General features: G+C 35.9%; 1 protein-coding gene across 1 annotated transcript in view; it reads right to left on the reverse strand.

Annotated features, from left to right (window-relative positions):
* Window positions 1-6,169: 6,169 nt before the first annotated feature.
* LOC138323097 (H(+)/Cl(-) exchange transporter 6-like) overlaps window positions 6,170-21,757 on the reverse strand; it is a 109,483-nt gene continuing 93,895 nt past the window's right edge. The window contains exons 23-24 of the mRNA XM_069267447.1: window positions 9,623-9,748; window positions 6,170-7,168 (exon numbers count right to left, since the gene is read on the reverse strand). Coding sequence (XP_069123548.1) covers window positions 7,076-7,168; window positions 9,623-9,748 — 219 coding nt within the window. The 3' untranslated portion in view covers window positions 6,170-7,075. The remainder of the gene's footprint in view (window positions 7,169-9,622; window positions 9,749-21,757) is intronic.

Raw genomic sequence — 21,757 nt, forward strand, 5'->3', positions numbered from 1 at the left:
TCAAAAGACGTCCATGAATTGGACTCACAGATCAAGAGTGATGGTGTGGTTTTTGGTTTTGGTTAAGTAGAGTGTTGGTGCTTGTTTGGTTGAAAATATTTTGTTTTATTTTCGAGTTTTTCCCGCTTCAGATGATGCCTCTTAAGGATGCATTCTTCCGAGGTTTCAGTCCTGTTGGTTGAAGTCTCGTTTTGACATAGATCAAAAAAGGTATGAGATTTTCAAATTAAATCTATCAATATCTGTAGCAAATTGCCAGGTGCAAATTTTATCATGTATTAAAATTACATATCTATTCTTAGTAGATTTGTTTTATACGGGCATTTTGAAATATTACCCATTTGGCGTCCATTTTGAAAATGTGCCCTATTTCGCTTTGATTTGAGCCAAAGTTTTACCATTTTTTAGCTTTAATTGTTTTTACTTAAATCGTCACTATACCAGTATTTTTAGACGTATCGAGGTAATGTTTTATTTTTGCTGTAAATCTGCACTAGGTTCGTGGTAATTAAAATATTAGGCATTAATGTGACTTTATTTTTGCATTTAATGGTAATTTGAGCACTTTTATTTTTCACTCTAAAATATTGAAAAATAACAAGTATTTAAATGGGGCAAAAAAGTATTTCCAAAAGTCTTATACCCGTATTTAAATGGGGCAAAAAAGTATTTCCAAAAGTCTTATACCCGTTTTTTTTCTAAAAAGGGTTAAATATGATAAATAGTGTGCATTTTGTAGCTCAAAAGCAAGGGGTAGGGATAGCATATGTCGTTATTCTCTGTTATTAATCATAACTGATATCATTTTTAAGAAGACCAGTGGAAAACCTCATTCGGAAATAATGACTTGAATCTCTCGTGTATAATGTCAAAACGGTAAAATCCCCATAACATACAATTAATTGTCAATTAGGTATCTTTGACTGGCAATAGATCGAAACAAGCACACAGACATATGTTTCTTCTTCCATTTTCTTCTATGGTATGAACTCCTATTTCCAAAATTCATATTAGAAAAAAAGTTTAATGCAAGAAAATTTGACTTCTCAGAGGTGTTCATCTTTAATGACCTTCGTAGGATGTTGCTAGTATGTTACCATGGTGACCAAAGTACAGATCTAGCTTTATGTGGCAATGTCGACATCATGTGTCCGAATTAAGTTCGTTATGTCACATATCTATGTATAGTGAAAGACGTCAGAATAGTGATTAAATCTGACACAATAATCAGCAGCACGGCGCACTCTATTTCCGGTATTATTATACACTGGATATCACATCTAATCAAGTATGAACAACAACTAAGTAAGTTCAATATATATTATGAAAAGATAATTAAATATGTTGTACAGGTTTTCCGGTTATTTCTGTGAATTATCAGTCAATTAATTGTTGGTAAGTGCATTATGAGATGAAATATGACACAAATGTGACAAACATCATTGTAATAGACATCTGCCATTTTGCCCGACACGGCCGGTGTACGGACACAGGTAACGACCAGGACTTCAACCGTCGGGGTCGTTTCGAAATGCAAACTTAACGTTAACCGTGTACTTTTTCTTCTACATGTACATTTATCGCACCTCGGACAGAAATGTGCCCCAGTGATTGGCGGAGAGCCGTCACGTGCTGTCCCCTTACACTTTATAGGGGGTCAGTAAATATCATTATGGTACAATATGGCGGCTGTCATCCTTGCTCCAAAATTATAACACATTCTCTATAACTTAATAAACCATTTCATTACAACGAAAATATATATTACTGGTTATTTTTTGTGTAAAATCAACTTTAATCGTTTCAGTTTGAAAGTTGATGACGCGGTGACAGTCAAACGTAACAATTAAAGCGTTTTCTCGACTGTGATTGTAAACAAATGGACGAGTTTGTACCATAGACCAATCCTCACTTTACAATCGATGTATCGGCATAACTTTTAAATGATTATACCAGCGAGATCACAGAGATGATCAAGGCGATAGCGCTTTAAATGTTGGATGGATGTTTGTGTCGCTTCTGTTTGTGATACTTTCAATATAAAACCACTCTGATTTTGTGTTGAGGTAGGCCTACTTTGCAATATGAATGTCGAAGTTATTGTTGATTTACCGGTATGAATTAGGCCAATTCAGTTCTTATGCTGCAGGTTCCTTATACAGTAAGTTTGCAGATTTCGGAAAGATATATATATACGGAAATAGATATGTAGAGACAGGCCACTTCTGAATGATTTTGAAAGTGGCGATTGTTTGTATCGTTCGCAAACATGATTTCAGATTCTTGACAAAATAAGTAGTAAACGAAGACCCAATGAAAACATTCAATGGTCTTCGATGCGATAAAATCGTTATATAATCAGTTACTAACCCACTTTAAATGCATAGAGGGTCAGTAAGAGGTATAGGAGGATCGGGCTGCGCCCTCGCCACCTATAAATCTTACTGACCCTTCATGCCTTTATAAGGTGTCAGTGACTGACTATATAACTAACAGAATCATAGATGTACATTGCATGTACTCATCTATCAGGGTTCCTTCGTTTCATTCCGCCAGTAGTCACTCGTATGCGGTACACTCGGTGACTGAGTGACTAAAGTACATTACGAGACAGAACATAGACTTTTAATTATTACATTTTTCAAAGAAAGTATAAGAGTTTTGGTGAAATCGTATGTGGTATTCTTCATCCGTGTAAAAATATCACTTTTGATATTCTCACTCAATATTAATCAATCAGAACACAGATAACATATTTCTGAACCGCACTCTGTGTCAGGCAAAATAGCAGATGTCTATCAACAACATTTCAACCTTTTTGGATATTATTACTGAAGCGGCTAAGTATATCAATCGCTGAAACTTTGAAGAAAGTATGATAACTTGTTTATGACTTCTTAATGACATAAGGTTTAAGAAAATAGCTTAAGTAAAACTCACTGCCCCTGGCGGACACCATGATGGTTTTCTAGCATAGTGGTCGCCTAGCTATATCTGGAGTTCTATAGAAGAAAATGATGATGTGGGCATGGCATCAATAACGTCGTCGATTAATTGGTAAGATGACAATGAATTTATTCATTTTTGAGTTTAATATAGACATATTTATATAACTAGTTACTGTAGTTGAAGTACAAAAGTATATACATATTTATCACATAATCAGCCTGGTGTTCTGCATATGTTAATACACATGTTATTGATTTTTCTTTGTTCTCATACTAAATCTGGCTCTCTGATTGGCCAATACTTTTTTGCATACACTATGAAAAAAAAATCCGAGAATGGTGCGAAACACCGACGTAATCGTGACATCTCAATAAAGACATCGACGTTGCGTATTGATTCGGAAAAAATACCTTGAAAAATCACTAGAATGATTCATATACGATATTTTATGAAAAAAAATTATGAAATTAATTTCATAATACTAGTTCTCTAGAGGGAGAAAACATATAAACATTAAACAGCATGAATATCCCTTCCACAAATTTTCGGCCTCCTGGCCATCTTCAGGTACATAGAAAGACAAGAAAAGCTAGGTGAAATCCATCTTGAAATTAATCGTGAGCATTGATGTCACTATCTTTTTAATTTCATCAGGTTAATTTTTCAACTCTTACTGAAGTTGTACTCAATGAAACTACTTAAAAAATCCAGTTTCATTTGCTCATGAACTTGGGTAACACCGGTCTTTGCGCCAGAAATATTCTAGTCCTGCTTTTGCCTAAGAATGTGTAATTTCCTACCTACTTCTGTAGGCCTACTGTGGTGGTAGCCTAAATGTAAATAAGGGTGTTTTAAAAAAGTGCAAATATTACAGATTTCTACCTTTTAAATTTTAAAGAACATTTTTATGAACTCTGTCCTTTTACCGTTCTACTGACCCATGTTTATCATTCGAGTCGAGCAATATTGCGGTACCAAAGAAGAATAAAATGTGCCATGTCCCTGTGTGACGTTTGTCAAAACTAATAACGTCTCGACGATAAGAAAAGCTTTATGAAAGTCAATGAATATTGATTTACCTTTAATCAGTTGTTTAACTCATATCAAGGCTAAAAGGTACATAAACCACAGGGCCTATAACAATGCCGGTCCCATCACGTTACGGTGACTCTCGGTTTTGAATCGAAGCGGGATAAAACCGTATCAGACAGTCTAGACACTATCCTTACGCAGCTTTGGTGGACGATTTTTGAAATAATTTCTAAATCTATTTTAATATTTTTATTTTTCATCTGGATTACACTGAAAAGATATTTGTTTCTAAATAAATGTATGACAAATTGTAATATTTGCACTTTTTATTTTAATTAGTTGTGTTCTAATGACGGACTACTTTCTTATGTCTCTCATTGTAGACTTGCACGAGTCTAGAGACTCGCAAAACTTTTTAATTAATATTAAGAATGTAGTTTCATGGTAAGGGAGACAGATCATGATTTTTTCATACAGACGCTTGAGTTATGACAGTGCCCCAAGCTCTTCAAGCATTTGAATGACCGCGATTTGATTAATACCCCCTTTTCTGAAGTTTGAATTTATGAATAAATTATTTTATTAGTTTTAAAAATATAAAAATAATATATATATAGTAAATATATATTGATTAAACATTGTTAATTATTTTAAAACTAAAACTATTGACATCTAGGCTATATTGTAACAGAAACATCTGCAGTGAATGTATAAAAAGTATATATAATAGGGGAGATAACTATATTGTGAATCCCGTCTTTTTCAATGAAAAATGAAGGGTTTTTGGTGCTAAAAATGCTCTATCTTGACAAATTGTGGTTCATTTTTTTTGAAAATTGACTAATTATAGGCAACTTTGTCACTTTTTAGTCTGTTATTTTTCTATAAAAATTGAACATCATAATTTTGATTTATTTTCATTTTGGTGAGAATGTTTTAGATAATTTACTTGCGTCTTTTTTACCTAATTTCCTCCAAAAATGATCACTAGTAATTAATTATGACGAGAAGTAAAGCATTTTTAAAAAAAAAAAAGATTGATATATATCACGTCAATTAAACAATATATATATCGTAGAACATTTTGTTAATTATTTTCATTAACGGGGCGGATTTAGTACAGACTAATGCTGTTTTTTCATGTGCAGATTCTACTCAAAAATGGCAAATTTGAATATTTATTTAGAAAAAATAGATGGTTCAATTTCTTCGAAACTTTGACAGAAGATGCATAACAACATATTTACTTCATAAATCAAATATGAAAAATATTGAACGACGGGAAAATTTTGGGGAATGTGAGACTACCACCTTAAATGATTAATTAAATACAAACGAATTGAAAAATGAGGACTGAATATTGCTCAACCGCTTCGCAGTCCATTCAATTTGTTTCAATTGTTTGCAAACTTTTGTGAGCGCGGATTCACACAGTTTGCACACATTTTTTTATACCCCGATGAAAAATAGTGATATCAATGCTTAACTAGTGTAATATGACCTGGAGCGATTTCCATTGGCTGGAAATTCATTGTGACGTCAAGACAGAAACAATAAAATGGCGTCAGGATTTCGAGGACGGCAGGACAAAATGGCACTCTCCAGCAGGTGGATTTTCGCAATGCATTTTAAAGTGAGAACATTTTTATGTAGGTTTTTGTAGCTACACTGTTTGTGATAAAAAAAACACCCATTTCATATCAGATTTTATGAAACTCGTCTCGAAGTTTTAATATTTGCTCGCAAAACTAATAACTTAGACTCGATTCATAAAATTTCATATGAAATAAACCTTCATATATTTCAAATTAACAATCTAACAATTACAGAATTAATAGAAAGTCAATTAAGTCAAATTAATCACAGTCTATGTACATTTATCCTATGCTGATGATCAAGTTAGGGAGTTTTAAGCTCTCTCCTTGTCCTATATTCATACCTTGTTGACGACGAAAACTGTACCTCAACAATACCTTCCGGTTGTCATCATTTTTCGCGCACCTCTAAAAGCAACATTTCTGCGGTGATTCACAAATAAGTACGTAAAGATATTATTTCATTAAAATAATAGATTAATTCAGGTATAAAATACAAAGGAAATTAACTGGGCATGTGGAAAATGTATCAATGTCCGTTTTTATTTTGAATGTAAGACACTTCGTAGCGCGGATAAAAGAAAACAATAACATCAAGTTGAAAAATATTTATTTTGGGTTATTTTAAGGAAATTTACAAATGACATAAACAATTCCGACAAAAATAAGAAACAACGTACTTTAGAGTGTCCATAAAAATGTTATAATCAATACAATCGTCCACCCAACAGGTAGGTGACCCAAAACGATCCCGACGAGGATATTTCCGCAGTTATAAAGTTGCCAACAAAGTCTTGTGAATATTTCAGGGCTGAAAACTACTCTACTAAAATATCAGTACAAAGTTGATTTCCAAATATAAACACTGTATTTGCGGGTTAAATACTAACTAGTAAATCGTTTCTCAACATCATTTTGCAATGAGAAGAATAAAGAGCTAACAAACTATCCAAAAATAACAGGGCAAATGACGTAATTCGGAAATCAAAGTTATAGCATGAAATTTTGACAAAAGTGTTCCCGACAGCGGTACGGTGATTTTAAGTTAACACTAACATTAAGCTGAAATAGACTCAACTACGAATTTAAGAGAACACGAACTGCTATTCTAATTACAATATAGTTGTTAACTCTGAATAAAGATAAAAAAAACAACTGATCACTATGGTATATAAAGATTGTATAAATATTATACTTATGTGATAAATATGTTCCCCAATGACTGTTTTATATATCATTTATCAAATTCCGATAAGTAATTTTCGAAATTCGAATGCAATCGCTAAAGCTCGTGTCTTTTCACAATTTGTAAAATTAACTAACGAGAGTTTGATAAACATGATAAATTACAGTGATTTGTTGAGGAACCTTTATATAATGGGCATATCATTCAACCTGGATTTGGCGAATTAAAGGCGCTTTGAAAATATTACATCATATCTAAAATACCTGAAATTGTATAGTGAAACCCGATAGATTAAATTAAGAAACCGTCCATTTTAAGGATCTGTATTCTCATGTAACTTGGTCTCCTCAAGACGTGTTTCCAAGAACTCGTGAATGAGGTTGTGCCGAGTGACCATGCCGAGTACCTACAACCAAACAACATACTCATCTGAGTGGGTTAATCAATATCAAATTACATGTATAATGTTAAGTTGGGTTCCCTCACTAAGGACTAACAGTTGGTTACGAAACCATTCTGACGTGTCGCAGGATTCTAGTATTCTTCGTGTAATGCGTACTTCACTGTTTACTATAAATAGTGATGCATATAGCCATGCTATGAATATAAAGTATATACCAAACGAACCGGCAGGATTCACAGTTTTTAAATATGTGACCACCTGATAGATATAAAGAAATCATTTAGGAAAAACGTAGATATTTGTCACCATAAAGTCATAAAGCTATACTTTAATCCTTAAATACGCGATAACGTTATGACATATGACACAATACAAATCACAGTCCGGATGGAAGTCGTTTCCACAGCCCACACTAGTTCATGTCAATGATTATTTTAGCAATCAAAACGAGGTTGTCCTGTCCATAATCGTTTTAGCAGTGGACACACCAGATTTTCGCTGATGGTTTAGTAATTAACATATAACAGGATTTTGACACTATCAACTGACAGTGATGTATCGCCCTTTAAATCAATACATTAGTCGAGACAGGCCTATTAGCAGTTATGTGTAAACAACTGCAAGAGAAAAAAAACCCTGTGCAGTTGAGGAGAGGGAACTGTAGCAAAACTGTTGTTAGCCGATAATATACCTGGTGGTATCTCTTAGCAACGAGAGACAATATACCTGGTTTGGGGCAAAATGTAAACACAAGGGTATAGTACAAAATGTAACACAAGGGTATGGTACAAAATGTGACAAAAAGGTATAGTGCAAACTGTGACACAAGAGTATGATGAAAATGTGACACAAGAGTATGATGAAAATGTGACAGAAAGGTATGGTACAAAATGTGACAGAAGGGTATGGTACAAAATGTGACACAAGGGTATGGTACAAAATGTGACACAAACATATGGTACCCAATGAGACACAAGGCTATGATACAGAAAGTGACCGCAGGATATGGCACAGAATGTGACACAAGTGTATAGTGCAAAATGTGACACAAAAGTATGGTGCAAAATGTGACCAAAAAGTTTAGTACAGAATGTGACGAAAGGGTATGGTGCAGAATATGACACAAGGACATGGTTAAAAATGTGATACAAGGGTATGGTACAGTTTGTGACACAAGAGTATGTTACAGAATGTGACACAAAGGTAGAGTGCTGAATGTGACACAGGGGTATGATGCAAAATGTGATACAAATGTATGATGCTGAATGTTACACAGGGGTATGATGCAAAGTTTGACATAATGGTAGAGTGCTGAATGTGACACAATGTTATGGTATGTTGTAGATCGTGTATTTACCTGTCCTACGTGGCTAACAACAGGAAGATGTCTAAGTCCCCTACTCCTGAAGAGGTTGAAAACCTGAGGCACGGGGGTCGTGAAATACACAAGTGCATGGTGCAAAAGTGACACAAGGGTATGGTGCCAAATGTGACACATAGGTATAGTGCAAAAGATGACAAAAGTGTAGGGTGCAAAATGTTACACAAATGTATGATGCAACATACTCCCAGACAAGGGTATGGTGCAAATGTGACATAAGAGTATGGCACAGAATGTGACAATAAGGTATGGTGTAAAAGGTGACACTAGGGTATAGTTCAAAATATGACACAAGCGTACGGTGTAAAATGTGACACAAGGGTATGGTTCAGAATTTGACACAAGGGTATGGTTCAGAATTCGACACAAGGGTATGGTGCAAAATGTGACAAAAGGGCAGGGTGCAAAATGTGACACAAAGGTTTGGTGAAAATGTGACACAAGGGTATGATGATGCTGAATGTGACACAAGGGCGTGGTACAGAATGTGATACAAGTGTATGGTGGAAACTGTGACATAAAGGTATGGTGCAAAAGATGATACAAAGGTATGGTACAGAATGTGATACAAATGTAATGTGCAAAATGGTATTCAAGTGTATGGTGCTGAATGTTACACAATGGTATGGTGCAAAATGTGACACAAGAGTATGGTGCAAAATGTGACACAAGGGTATGGTGCAAAATGTGATACAAGAGTATGGTGCAAAGTGTGACACGAGCGTATGGTGTAAAAACTGACACAAGGGTATGGTGCAAAATGTGATACAAGTGTATGGTGGAAACTGTGACATAAAGGTATGGTGCAAAAGATGATACAAAGGTATGGTACAGAATGTGATACAAGTGTAATGTGCAAAATGGTATTCAAGTGTATGGTTCATAATGTGACACAAGGGTATGGTGCAAAATCTGACACGAGCGTATGGTGTAAAAACTGACACAAGGGTATGGTGCAAAATGTGATACAAGAGTATGGTGCAAAGTGTGACACAAGGGTATGGTGCAAAGTCTGACAAAATGATGGAGTGCTGAATGTGACACAAGGTTATGGTATGGTGTATGGGTGTATATACCTGTCCTTCGTGGCTAACAACCGGTAGATGTCTCAGTCCCATACTCCTGAAGAGGTTGAAAACCTGAGGCACGGGGGTCGTGGGATACACGGTGTATGGACAGGGGTTCATGTAAGGCACAATATCCTGGAAAAATAATTTGGATACTAGTTACTTAAGAGTTACCGAAATTTCATTATTGTATTATTCTTTAATTAATATTCCTAACACATACACTGTAATAAAACGGCGCGGTGCAAAACTTATAGATGTCATTGAATTATGAAATAAAAGACATTATTATTCCATAGAAATGTTTATCTGTAAACATGATCATAGTCATTGCATTTTTTACTATTTCAGACGCTTTTATCTTTACATCTTTTGACCTATGAGTTGTGTATACAGTAAAATGAATAGGTCAGAGTTTCGTTTACACGACGTACTCCAGAATTCTCAAATCTAATTCACAGGGCTAACACTTTCCAATGGCCAGAATATCATAGACTTAATATTGGACGTGATAGAGTTTTTTGCTGCAAACTAATTGCCTTGATTTGCATTTAAGGCCACATAATCATTTTTTCTTCTTCACCTAAAATCGATAAGGGATCAAACTGTTGGGCGGTCTGTTACCAAGACGTACTTGTACAGAGAGATGACATTCGTTTTTCACGTAGGCTACATAGATATTCGAGCAAGAACTATTTTCGGGCGTAGGGGTATCAGGTCAAAATATGAAATATTCTTAAACGTTTAAAGCAGGTTAAATGATATTGAAAAGCCCTGTAGATGTAATGTTTGATTAATACGATAGAAGTGCCAACAGGGTTACCATTTCAATACAGATGTTCTTTCTAAGGTCACACTTTACGTAACTACAATGTATCAACAAAACGACAAGTTAGATTCGACCCCGATATTGTTTGTGTTTAAAATTAAGTCAAAGAATATTTATAATGATTTCTTAATAACTTTGGTACAGCAGTTCTTGAAAATCGATACATGTGAACATGCATTTATTTTAAACTTGTCGCCATAGAAGTTACGATTATTGCCGAATGGAAGTTGAAAAGTTCATGACCCATTCTCGGACAGACGTTACGTAGTTACGGTAGTCACATGACGTGCTCGGCAAAGACGTTTCAATGTCGGTTAAGTTCGGCTTGTTTGACTAAATGGGACCCACCTTTCCCAAAAATTCTTCTAAATCACGAACAAATTAGACAGACACGGATATTGGGACGGTTGTGTCGACTCTTTCTTGCCTCATGACTAATGTATGCATTATAAAGAAATTATTAAGAAGAAGGGCAACAGTTCCACTATACAAGAAGACACAACATGAATATACCACAGTCTCCAAAAACACGCACCTCTCACAACATACACGCAGCACACCACATACGTGGGAGGCCGTCCTTACATGACCATAGCTGTTAATAGGACGTTAATTAATCAAACAAACAAACACACAATAAAGAAATTCTTTGATGGTAATTATTTTTTCTTTTAGTATTTCACTATTGTTTAGATGATATTACACACAACACAGGAACTGGAACTATTTGCGAAGGCGCTTATATATTTCCTACCGTAGTAAAGAGGAGTATTCTCATTCATTTTATGAATTAATCTTTGCCTGCGCATCAAAGAACCGTCCCGGTTTGAGCGAAACCAAGTAAATAACTGACAGTTTGCATATGTGTTAAATGTCATCTACTTGTTATGTTGATTGTACATTGTGTCATTTCCTGACTTTGTTTGATGACGTCAAAACTGTTATGAACTTAGGTCATCATGAATATCGTTGACGTCATATATCACAAATAAACAACTATTCCGCTGAAGAAAGAACGCCTTTGAAGGCAAGAAAGGCCTCTGCAGCAAAGTCTGACTTTTGTTATTATTTTTTTTTCCATTTAAATTTACTTTCTCAAGGAACTATTACCATTATAGCTAAAGCGTTCCATTATCTATTCGGATTTTACGGTTATATGCTGTAACATTTATGTACGTATTGAACCTGATTTTGAACTCGACCCAGTCGTTAATTAACCACAACTCGTATTGATGTTTCTTCTGATATGCTGATAGTTTAGCAGACCTTGTATGTACACAATGACATGTGGTATTTATTCAGATGCTATTCTTATCAGCAGCAACAGATAGAGTACTTTACCTAGACCAACAGATTGTTTTACCTGGATCGAAAACAATGGTTAAATGTCAATTTTGTGTTGGACACTTTAGTACTATTAATCTGCTACGAGTAAATTTATTGGGGCTGCACAACCTCTCGGTAGGGGATCGTCAATCACGCGCACACCATTTCACTTAATGTTGTTCATAGCACTATCTAAAGTAATAGTCGATAGTAGTGTCTCATAACTAAATATGGCTGGACATGTTTTACTTATATGTGCTTACAATTATTATATAAATAAATGTTGTGAATGTGTGACACTTAAGAAAATAACTTAAATAAGTAATAGCCCACAGAAAAAGCCACGAAGGGGATCTCTCTAAAGACGGTGTGTAATCAATAAATATGACCGCTCTTACCCTACCTTCTAGCATCTGGTATTTTGACTAATAGGCACAGGGGAAGCAAAAACTGAAATCGGTATTGACACAGCAGAACCATTTTTTAAGCTGTTTTTCAATTTTATTTAATTATATGTTTTCACTGCACTGCCGAAGTATGTTACGTCATTATAACACGATGTATATTTTTATATTTATGACCGTACTTATTTTACAACAAAATTAGCCTTTCTAGCCTTGTTGCCTCTATATGATGGCATTAACATACGCTCATGGGAAACAACGCTGAATACCACATTCGAGGTTATATGTGATTTTTCATTAAACGGCTGTTTGTAAAGCTAGGGTCATTTTGGAAACGAAAAGCACGGAGTTGGTGAGATGATGGTAAGTCTGAGTGCCCGAAGAAAAACACCTACCTAAGGCTAATACCTGAATTGCAGCCCGGAGGTATATGTTATATTATAAGACTCTTTCATAAGTGGATATGAAGGATAGGTATATTCTACCAGGGGGTCACAAAATGTAGTAAACCCCGAAGCTTGCCGAGGATTTTGTAACATTTTGTGTTCCTGAGGGTAGAATATCCCTATCCTTCGTATCCACTAATGAAAGAGTAATTTTCTTTCATAACTCGACGTTTAATTGCAATTTTACAACTATAATATCCCGCCATTTTGAAATAAATTCGAACAAATCCACGACTGAAAGTCAATTTTCCATACATGAAAAATTACGTGATATCTTCAACAAAATTCCGTTAATTGCATCTTTTAAAGTAAAACAAGTCAAGATTGTGAAAAAAAATGTTAAAATTTAACCGAGGAAATAGAAATTTTGTTGACGCCGTGACGTCACGAGGCTTTATTGCATGGGTAGCCATGCAATGCAGCATCACGCGACATGAGTGTATTACACTGGACCAACGAGTATTACACCTGTAGGTATGAAAGAAAAGTTATAATACACCGAAACATCTTAACCACTCGTCAACCGCTAACCCATTGTAATATTTGATTTGATTCAAAACGGCGAAATTTAACTTGATTTCATAATGAAAATTGGAATCAAAGACATTGGTAATACTTTGATAATTGTTTTTTCCCATTTCGGTAACATTTTAACAATACCGACGTCAGGAAAAAGTGTAAGCAAACAACCAACCCTCAGGTAGCAGTAAATAAATGTTGATTAGACTCGTGTTTAATGTGTGTTGGTGTGGGTTGACTTGGAACAAAGCGGCTGACCACGGTGACATTAAGATCCAGTATAATGCTACAACTAATTTTGCAGACAAGCAGTAGTGTAATACATTGTCCCCTATAATCTAATTGTTGGCAGACAGCCAGTCATCGTGATGGTCAATAGGCGAAACACCCTCCAGGGAAATACCGATGTGGCTAAATGTCCAAACAGCCATACCAAAGAGCTTCTAAGGTGTCAAAATAGTCACAGATTGTTCGAAGGAGATTCTGAGACACAAATGGAGTCATGCGCTCTGCGAGAGTTCGATGGAGAATCATTCAAAAATAAATATCTTCTATTCATATCACTAATTCACATAGTCGGAAACAACTGAAGCCATCTTTGGAAAATAGAAGTGAGTCCGTAATAAGTCAAGAGTGTGAGCAATGCCACCGTGGCCTCCCATGGGTGAGTCATGGTGAAGTTCCAAGAATGTTCGGATCATTGCTTGTGGGCAATGCAAGCTTGGTACTGACTAAGTAACTTCGAGCGTGCAGATTTGGCTATGCGCGAATGAAACAACAAGCCATCCACTAAAATAAAGTCACTTGCTTGAAGTAAAACCAACCTAGATTGCTTTTGAGAAGCAGGTAAAATCTGGTTTGATAAGTATGCATACAAATCTTTGTAGGACTCGTCAAGTTTTTGTAATGAAGCAACATCCTCTCGCGAGAATTTAGTGTTTCTTAATATGTCAAGTTGTGGTAGTTGGTCATTGGAAACATTGCTATCTGTATCAGTGACTCGTGTGTCTAAGAGTTCAATATCTGAATCACTTCCTTGAGAGTTTATGTCCATGGATGGTGAAGACAAGGAGTTACCCTCAGATAGCGTTTCTTGTGAATGTTCAGAAGTAGCCACAGGTAAGGGGGAAATACAAAAGTCTGATGCTATTGAGGGAGTATCACCACAAACGTGTTCAGGAGTAGAGGATACAGCTGTGTCATCACTTGTTATCACCTGTAGAACCTCTATATCATCGTCACTCAAATGGGTATTGTCAGTGTCCTCTTTAGATGATGCACTGGTAAATGCCTCACATGGCTTCAGAATGTCACTAGGTGTTTTTATTGCAGGAGAAGCTAGTAGATTAGGCAATGTAGGTAACTCGACTACGAGACGCAGGCCGCAATTTACGTTTGACACGCTTGGAAGGTAACTCAGCATCATCAGTGTCACCATCATATCCATCGTCATTGTCCAGTAAGGTGACAGGTGGAAGCAATGCTACATTTTGGACTTTAACATCCACTTCATTAGAGCGTGCTTTGAGCAAGTCAACACAATGTTTTGTCCAGTAGGCAAATTAATAACACAAGGCTTGTCATTCACACACGAGAAATGTGGGTCATCCTCATTGGGGCTGGTAATTGGGTCATTTTGTTCAATCTGGGACCTACTTAAGGCATCCTCAACAACCATTTCTGCAGCAGGCTTGTAAACAATGTCAAAACTGAATTTGCTGCAGAATAGTTAACCATCGGTCAAATATTGCACCACTTAACTTCTTCTGAAATAGGGGTTTCAAGGCTTGATGATCGCACTCGACGATGAAATGCCGGCCGCGCAAGTAATCCGCACAGTCAAGTATACTGGTAACAACTCCCAACAGCTCCAGCTTTGTTGGTCCATATGACTGTTGTCCTTTGTTGAGAGATTTAGAACCAAAACGTACAACTTTGTGAATGTCTGTATGTGCATGCGTTTTGTCAATCCCTTTGTTTTCAGAATCCGCAGGATGAATTTGGTATAACATATATCCTATTCCCTTCGAAGAAGTGTCAACTCCCAAATGGAATGGCAAGTCATAACGCGGAAATGTTAGTACACATGATTCTGATAATAGTGATTTCAGTTTATCAAAAGCATTTTGTTGTTCAACAGTCCAGATAAACTTTTGTGTTTTCTTCATCAACCGTAGCAATGGCTGAGCGACAGCAGCATAGTTAGGAATATATTTTCTAAACCAGTTCATAAGACCCAGAAAGCGTTTTCAACTCTGTTGAACTTGTTGGTTCTGGCATATCCTGCACAGCTTTGATTCGATCTGGTGGCGGACTAATTCCATCCTTGGATATCAAATGACCAAGATACAAGCAAGATTGTTTGGCGAATGAACACTTTTTGGGACCTAGCTTGAGCCCAGCTGCGCGAAATTTGGAAAATACTTCACTTAGATCAGCCAAGATGCTGTTGAAATGTTTCAGAAAAAATCAGTACATCATCTAAATAACATAATAATACGGTGTGAAATGTTAAGCCATGCAAAACTTTGTCCATCAATAACTGAAATGTATTTGGAGCAGTTGACAACCCCATAGGCATCCTCTGAAATTGGTAGGTTCCAAAACAAGTGTTAAAAGCTGTGAAGCGTCGCGATTTCAGGAGCAATCCCCATTTAAAAGAATCCAGAAGATAAATCTATAGATGTAATACAGTTCGGTACACGCTCACTAAACGACTCAGTAAGTTCCTCCAAATTCGGTATGGTGTAATGAAATGGTTTTGTTTGTGAATTCAAATGTCTAAAGTCACAGCAAAAGCGATACTGAGCTACACTTTTCTCACGAGAATTATCCTTAAACTGATCCGGATCTTTGCAACGCTTTGACACGAGTACTATAGGGCTAGTAATGATAAGATCCTCCTTTTCCGAAACTGGAGTAATAATTCCTTGTGATAATAGCTCGTCCAACTGATGACGCAATACCTGACGTTTATCTGGGGATAATTTGTAAGGCTTCTGGTTTTTGGCCACAGGATCAGGTTTTAACAGAATTTTATGCTGGACAAGATCAGTATAACCAAGTGACGGGTTGTCAGGGGTAACAAAAATATCAGAATGTTCAGCAGCCAAAAGTTCAATCAATCTAGATTTTTCCTGGTCTGACAAATTATCAGAGATATCAAAGTATGACTGAAATTTATCTCTATCTACAGAGTTATCTACCCTTACAGTATCTATACAGTCTTTCTGTAACTTTGAGCTATTTGTTTCACATGGTGAAGTAGTAGTCACATGATTACACAAAAATACTTCAGGAGTACATTTGTCACTTTGAAATTGATTACCTTTACATTGCTCACAAACACAAGAAACTTTGTCAAAATTATTTGTATGCAGACTTTGACAACTATGGGTACCATGGCAGCATTTGGAACAATTATTTACATGACAACATTTGGCATCATTATTTACACAACATTTGGCATCATTATTTACACAACATTTGAAAGAATGAGGAAAAGTATGCATATTGTCATCAAAAACATCTTTGTCAACATTGTTAACATAGTTGGCAACATTGGTATGACCTGTAGTAACCCCAATTCTGTTTAAGTCAATATGGGGTATGGTATGAACACAAGTATTAAAAACATCATTGTCAGCATTGTGAACACATTTGGCAACATTGTTTTGACTAGCATTAGCAACATATCTGTTTAAGTCAACATTATGACAACATTTGGCAACATTTGGTAAAGTATGTATACTTTGGTCTGAAAAACCTTTGTCAACATCATGAATACATCTGACAACATTGGTTTGGCTAGCAGCAGCATCAACTCTGTTTAAGTCAACATCAGGACAACATTTGGCAACATTAGGTAAAGTATGTATACTTTGGTCTGAAAAACCTTTGTCAACATCATGAATACATCTGACAACATTGGTTTGGCTAGCAGCAGCATCAACTCTGTTTAAGTCAACATCAGGACAACATTTGGCAACATTAGGTAAAGTATGTATACTTTGGTCTGAAAAACCTTTGTCAACATCATGAATACATCTGACAACATTGGTTTGGCTAGCAGCAGCATCAACTCTGTTTAAGTCAACATCAGGACAACATTTGGCAACATTAGGTAAAGTATGTACAACATCATCAAAAACATCATTGTCAACCTTCGACTGACATTGGGCATTGGAAACACCTATACAACAATGCTTGTCAACATTTGTACAAAAAATTTCATTGGATATTGTATTTACAGATGCATTTGTCTCATTGGGATTTACTGTATGTACTACATCTTTGTTTAGATTCAGCACATGAAAATGACCAATAACTTTACCCCGATATATAGTCACAGGTTTACTGGTGGGGTTTAAAATCTGAACAGGTACCATACCCTTGTGATTGACAGTAGCAACACTTCTGGCTAATAATAATCCAGATTTGTTTAGTTTTACAGTACCTTTACAAATACCTTGTAAACCACACAATACAGAAGTTTGCACAAACATACGACATTCACTGTTAGCAGCTACAACACATCGCTTGCTAGCAACTAGATTATTTTTCTCTGAAAAATATGTAAAGTTTGAAAAATCTAGTACAACTTTGTGTTCTGTCAAATATGGAATCCCTAGCAACAAAGGATGTGAGCACTGAGGAATAATGTAAACATTGACACTATGTCTTCCTTGTGGAGTTTTCATGATGACATCTGCCTGACCAATGACTTGGACGGTCTGTGAATTTGGTAACACAATATTAGGATTTGACAGTGAATTAATAGATGATTTACACTTGTTAGGTACAGACTCATACATTTGGGATGACATGATATTAATCTCACTGCCAGAGTCAATAAGAGCACCTATTTCATGAACATTGTCAAATTTAACTGGCATATACATAAACCTATTTTTGTTCTCCCGAGATTCCGCGTCTACAGATGTATATGACTGAGTAGTACTAAATGCCTCAAAGTCAGAGGTTGAGTCACTGTCTATTTTGGTACAATTGGAAAAGGTGGCGGCACCTCGAATACTGGATGTCCCGGAGAGTTGGGCCGCTGGATGTTGTTCCTCACCGGGGCTAGGTAGTTTAACTGACCACAAGTGATGGCTGTATGTCCATACATGCTGCAGAGCTGACACATTGTCATAGGAGAAGGAACTCCATTACCGTTCCAATTATAGTTGAACTGTTTGTGGCCCTCACCACCACACCGGAAACATACAAATTTGGTGGTGTCAGAATGTGGACTGGTGTATCGGTCTGGAGCGCGCGAGCGGTGTCTCATACTACTGGAGTCATTTACATTTCCCCTTGTTGAAGAGCGTCCCCTTGACAAAACTTCTACCAAGTCAGAAAGTTGATTGACAACAGAATTCAGTTCTGAAATATTCGATGGCTGCTGTACATGGGAAACAGTGGTGGGTTCTTTACGACAACCATATAAAGACCCCATCTGTGCTGCAGTTAATGCTGCTCGGCTGTCTTTAGGCTGACTGGCCCCTACGAAGCGCTGCAAATCTTCTGGTAAAGCAGAAATAAATTTTGACAGAATTTCTAGGTCTGACTTGCCTATGCGGTGTCCTCTTTCTACCAATCTGGCATAGAAGTCCTCTAATGATTCATGGATTGATAGTGACATGCTGATAAAGTTCTGATTTTCAAGGAGGAGCGCAGGACTACAGGCTGACAACTGTGTGTATTCAGTTTGAAAGAGTTCACTTACTTCCAACCATGACTTGTCATGTAGATTTAAAGAATTGAACCAAGTTCTTGCTGGGCCTTGTAGTAGTAGGTGGAATAGTGGCACTCGTTTATCGGGTGATGATCCATCCCCATGCAAAGAATACAGTTGAGAATACGACTCAAATTCATGGAGAAACTTTAAACCATTTTCATGCGACAGTCCTGAAAATTTCTTGCATTTAGAAATATCCATTTTGAAAACAGCGGCCTCGCTAGTATTGGACGGACGAGACAAATTTTTCGAAGTCAAATTATCAAACTCATCTCTAAAATAATGTTCATTTAAAAAGGAATCAGGTAGGATATCCTCGTCATCAGAGTATAAAATTGTTGATGATAAATCAGATGTATCCACAGAAGACATGTCAAATAACAGGTGAAGAGTGTCATGAATTCAACGACAGGTGCGCGTTTGTGTAATTTCGCGCCAAAAAACACATGGTCACATTCATCGTGATATGGCATCAGTTCAATTCACAAGGCAATCAAATGTATTTATAGGCATAGTTCATCAAAAATGTCAATAATGCAGTGAGAGGTACGTTTGCTTACACTGGAACCAGGGATTCTCCACCATGTCATGGAATATGTTTTGTTAGATGATGGTTTTTGATGAGCGATGATGAACACAGCATGTCGGCTTCCATTTTTTATTCACAACTCCTTTTTTCTCTCCTCCTGAGAGGAGAGTTTACATAATATATTGCATAACATAATAATTAAGGTTATCTCCCTTAGACCTATATCTCAGCATCTCCAGCACACCCATATCATATACATATATATAACACCATAAAGAAAAAAAAAACCAGTGTACTCTTTTTCATAAACCGCTTCGCGGTTTATTAAGAGTACACTGGGTTTTTTTTCTTTATGGCTCCATAACGTAAAATAATATTACAGTTAATCCTTAAATACATTTAAAGAATCGGGTTTGAGTGAATACATGACAGTTTCTTGTGTTTATATACATCCCATCCTAACAGCGCGCTAAAATTTAAATTGATAACGCTCCGTCAAAATGGATTTGCCTTTCCCCAACAATTTCTCGGGGGTAGAAAAACTATACAATCAGTGCAGACATATACAATTAAATTATCAGTGATCGTATACTCCCTTATAAATGTTTTAGGACTGTAATTTTAAGTTGAATTGATGAAGAAAATGTTGTTTTGTTATCTTCTGCAATGTCTTCAAAACTTAACCGGAAATCAGCAAAGCAATTATAAAATTGGAACCAAAAGGAAGAAGATTTCCGGATAAAAACTAAATTCTGGCTTTTGGAAGTATTCCGTAAAATAGTTCAACCACTAAACATTACCGATTATAATGTAAAAGCATATAAATTATTTTATGGTTCAAACAGTGATAGATGATTATTTACGTAATTTTTACACAGACAGTAAATATAATCAAATATATCAAAAATGATCAATTTAGATAAAAGCAATACTGAAGTTGGAGACATAAAAAAATAAACTCCTATTATCAACTTATTCAGAGAAATTAACATAGGAATACATTATCTCCTAAATAAGGAAGTACAGTTACGATATAGATATATATATATATAAATAAGTGAAACATTAATTTTAAGTTATTGATCAGGGAAATTATTCCATTAGTAAAATATGCTTTATATACAAAAAATTGTTTACCAGCAATTGGTTAATAAAACATTCCTACATTTAAAAAAATAGAAAATATTGAACGGTAAAAGTTAATAAAAATGTAATAAAAAATACATTCAAAGTTTGACTCACCTGAAGTATACAAGAAATCCTTTTTAAGTTTTTTTCGTGATCTTTATTGCTCGGCGATGTTTCAAGAGGGTGACCCAACACCGAACATCAGAAATCTTGTATACCCCAAACATGAGATTAACTATTTAGCCAATGAGATGTCTTGTTTAGATTCTTTCTTAATTGATGATGTATTAATTGGTCAACCGTTCTGCCCATGCGTCAGGTCCCTTGCTCAGCGTGTCTCAGTGACGCGGACCTGCAGTGAAATAATCCTATTGCGCCTATCGCCAATTAATTATATCTATTTATTCAAACAACTCTGGCTGACAGCAATTAAGTCTCAATTAATATACTGTTACCAAAAGGAGGACGCCATTATAAGGTAGCAGACCACAGAAGAACAGCCAGGCTCGGTCCTGTCCATATTATTATTAAAGGGACTAAATCCATAGGTTTATTAGAGTTTTTGACTTCCTACAAACGTTGTTATACCTGAATTAGAAAGTTTTCAAAATTACAACAAGATATTTGAAATATTGGCAATGTTTATCAACGTTAAAATATCGCAAAACGCAACCCGAAACTGTATCTGTCGGGATTGGCTGTTTATAACGGAAATAGCCGAGTGCATCTTTGACTCCGAAATCGGGATCGCTGAAAATCTTATCCGGCTAATAGATATATATATATAATAACCCCATTAAGAGGCCACTCATATATATCGGTTATAATAGCCTGATTCAGTGTAATAGCCGATTCTACATTGGCAAGTAAAACAGCATAGTTCTATGAAGCTTTAAAGTATTTGATGGAAATATGACAAGAAGTGAGAGGTATTTTCACTCGTTAATTATGTATACATTCTACATGTATACAGATGTACCATGTACATTATTCAGCAAACATATACATAGGCCTACAATGTATATGTAAGCTAAGTTTTTGCTTTTAATAAGATAAAATTTAGATATACAGTTAGACTGATTTTTAACTAGGGCTATGAAGGGAAGGTCCATTACACGGATAGTCATTATAACTAGGGATATATAGGGAAGGTCCATTAGATGGATAGACATTATAACTAGGGATATATAGGGAATGTCCATTAGATGGATAGACATTATAAC

The sequence above is a fragment of the Argopecten irradians genome, chromosome 1 (assembly GCF_041381155.1).
Source record: "Argopecten irradians isolate NY chromosome 1, Ai_NY, whole genome shotgun sequence".
Lineage (NCBI taxonomy): Eukaryota > Metazoa > Mollusca > Bivalvia > Pectinida > Pectinidae > Argopecten > Argopecten irradians.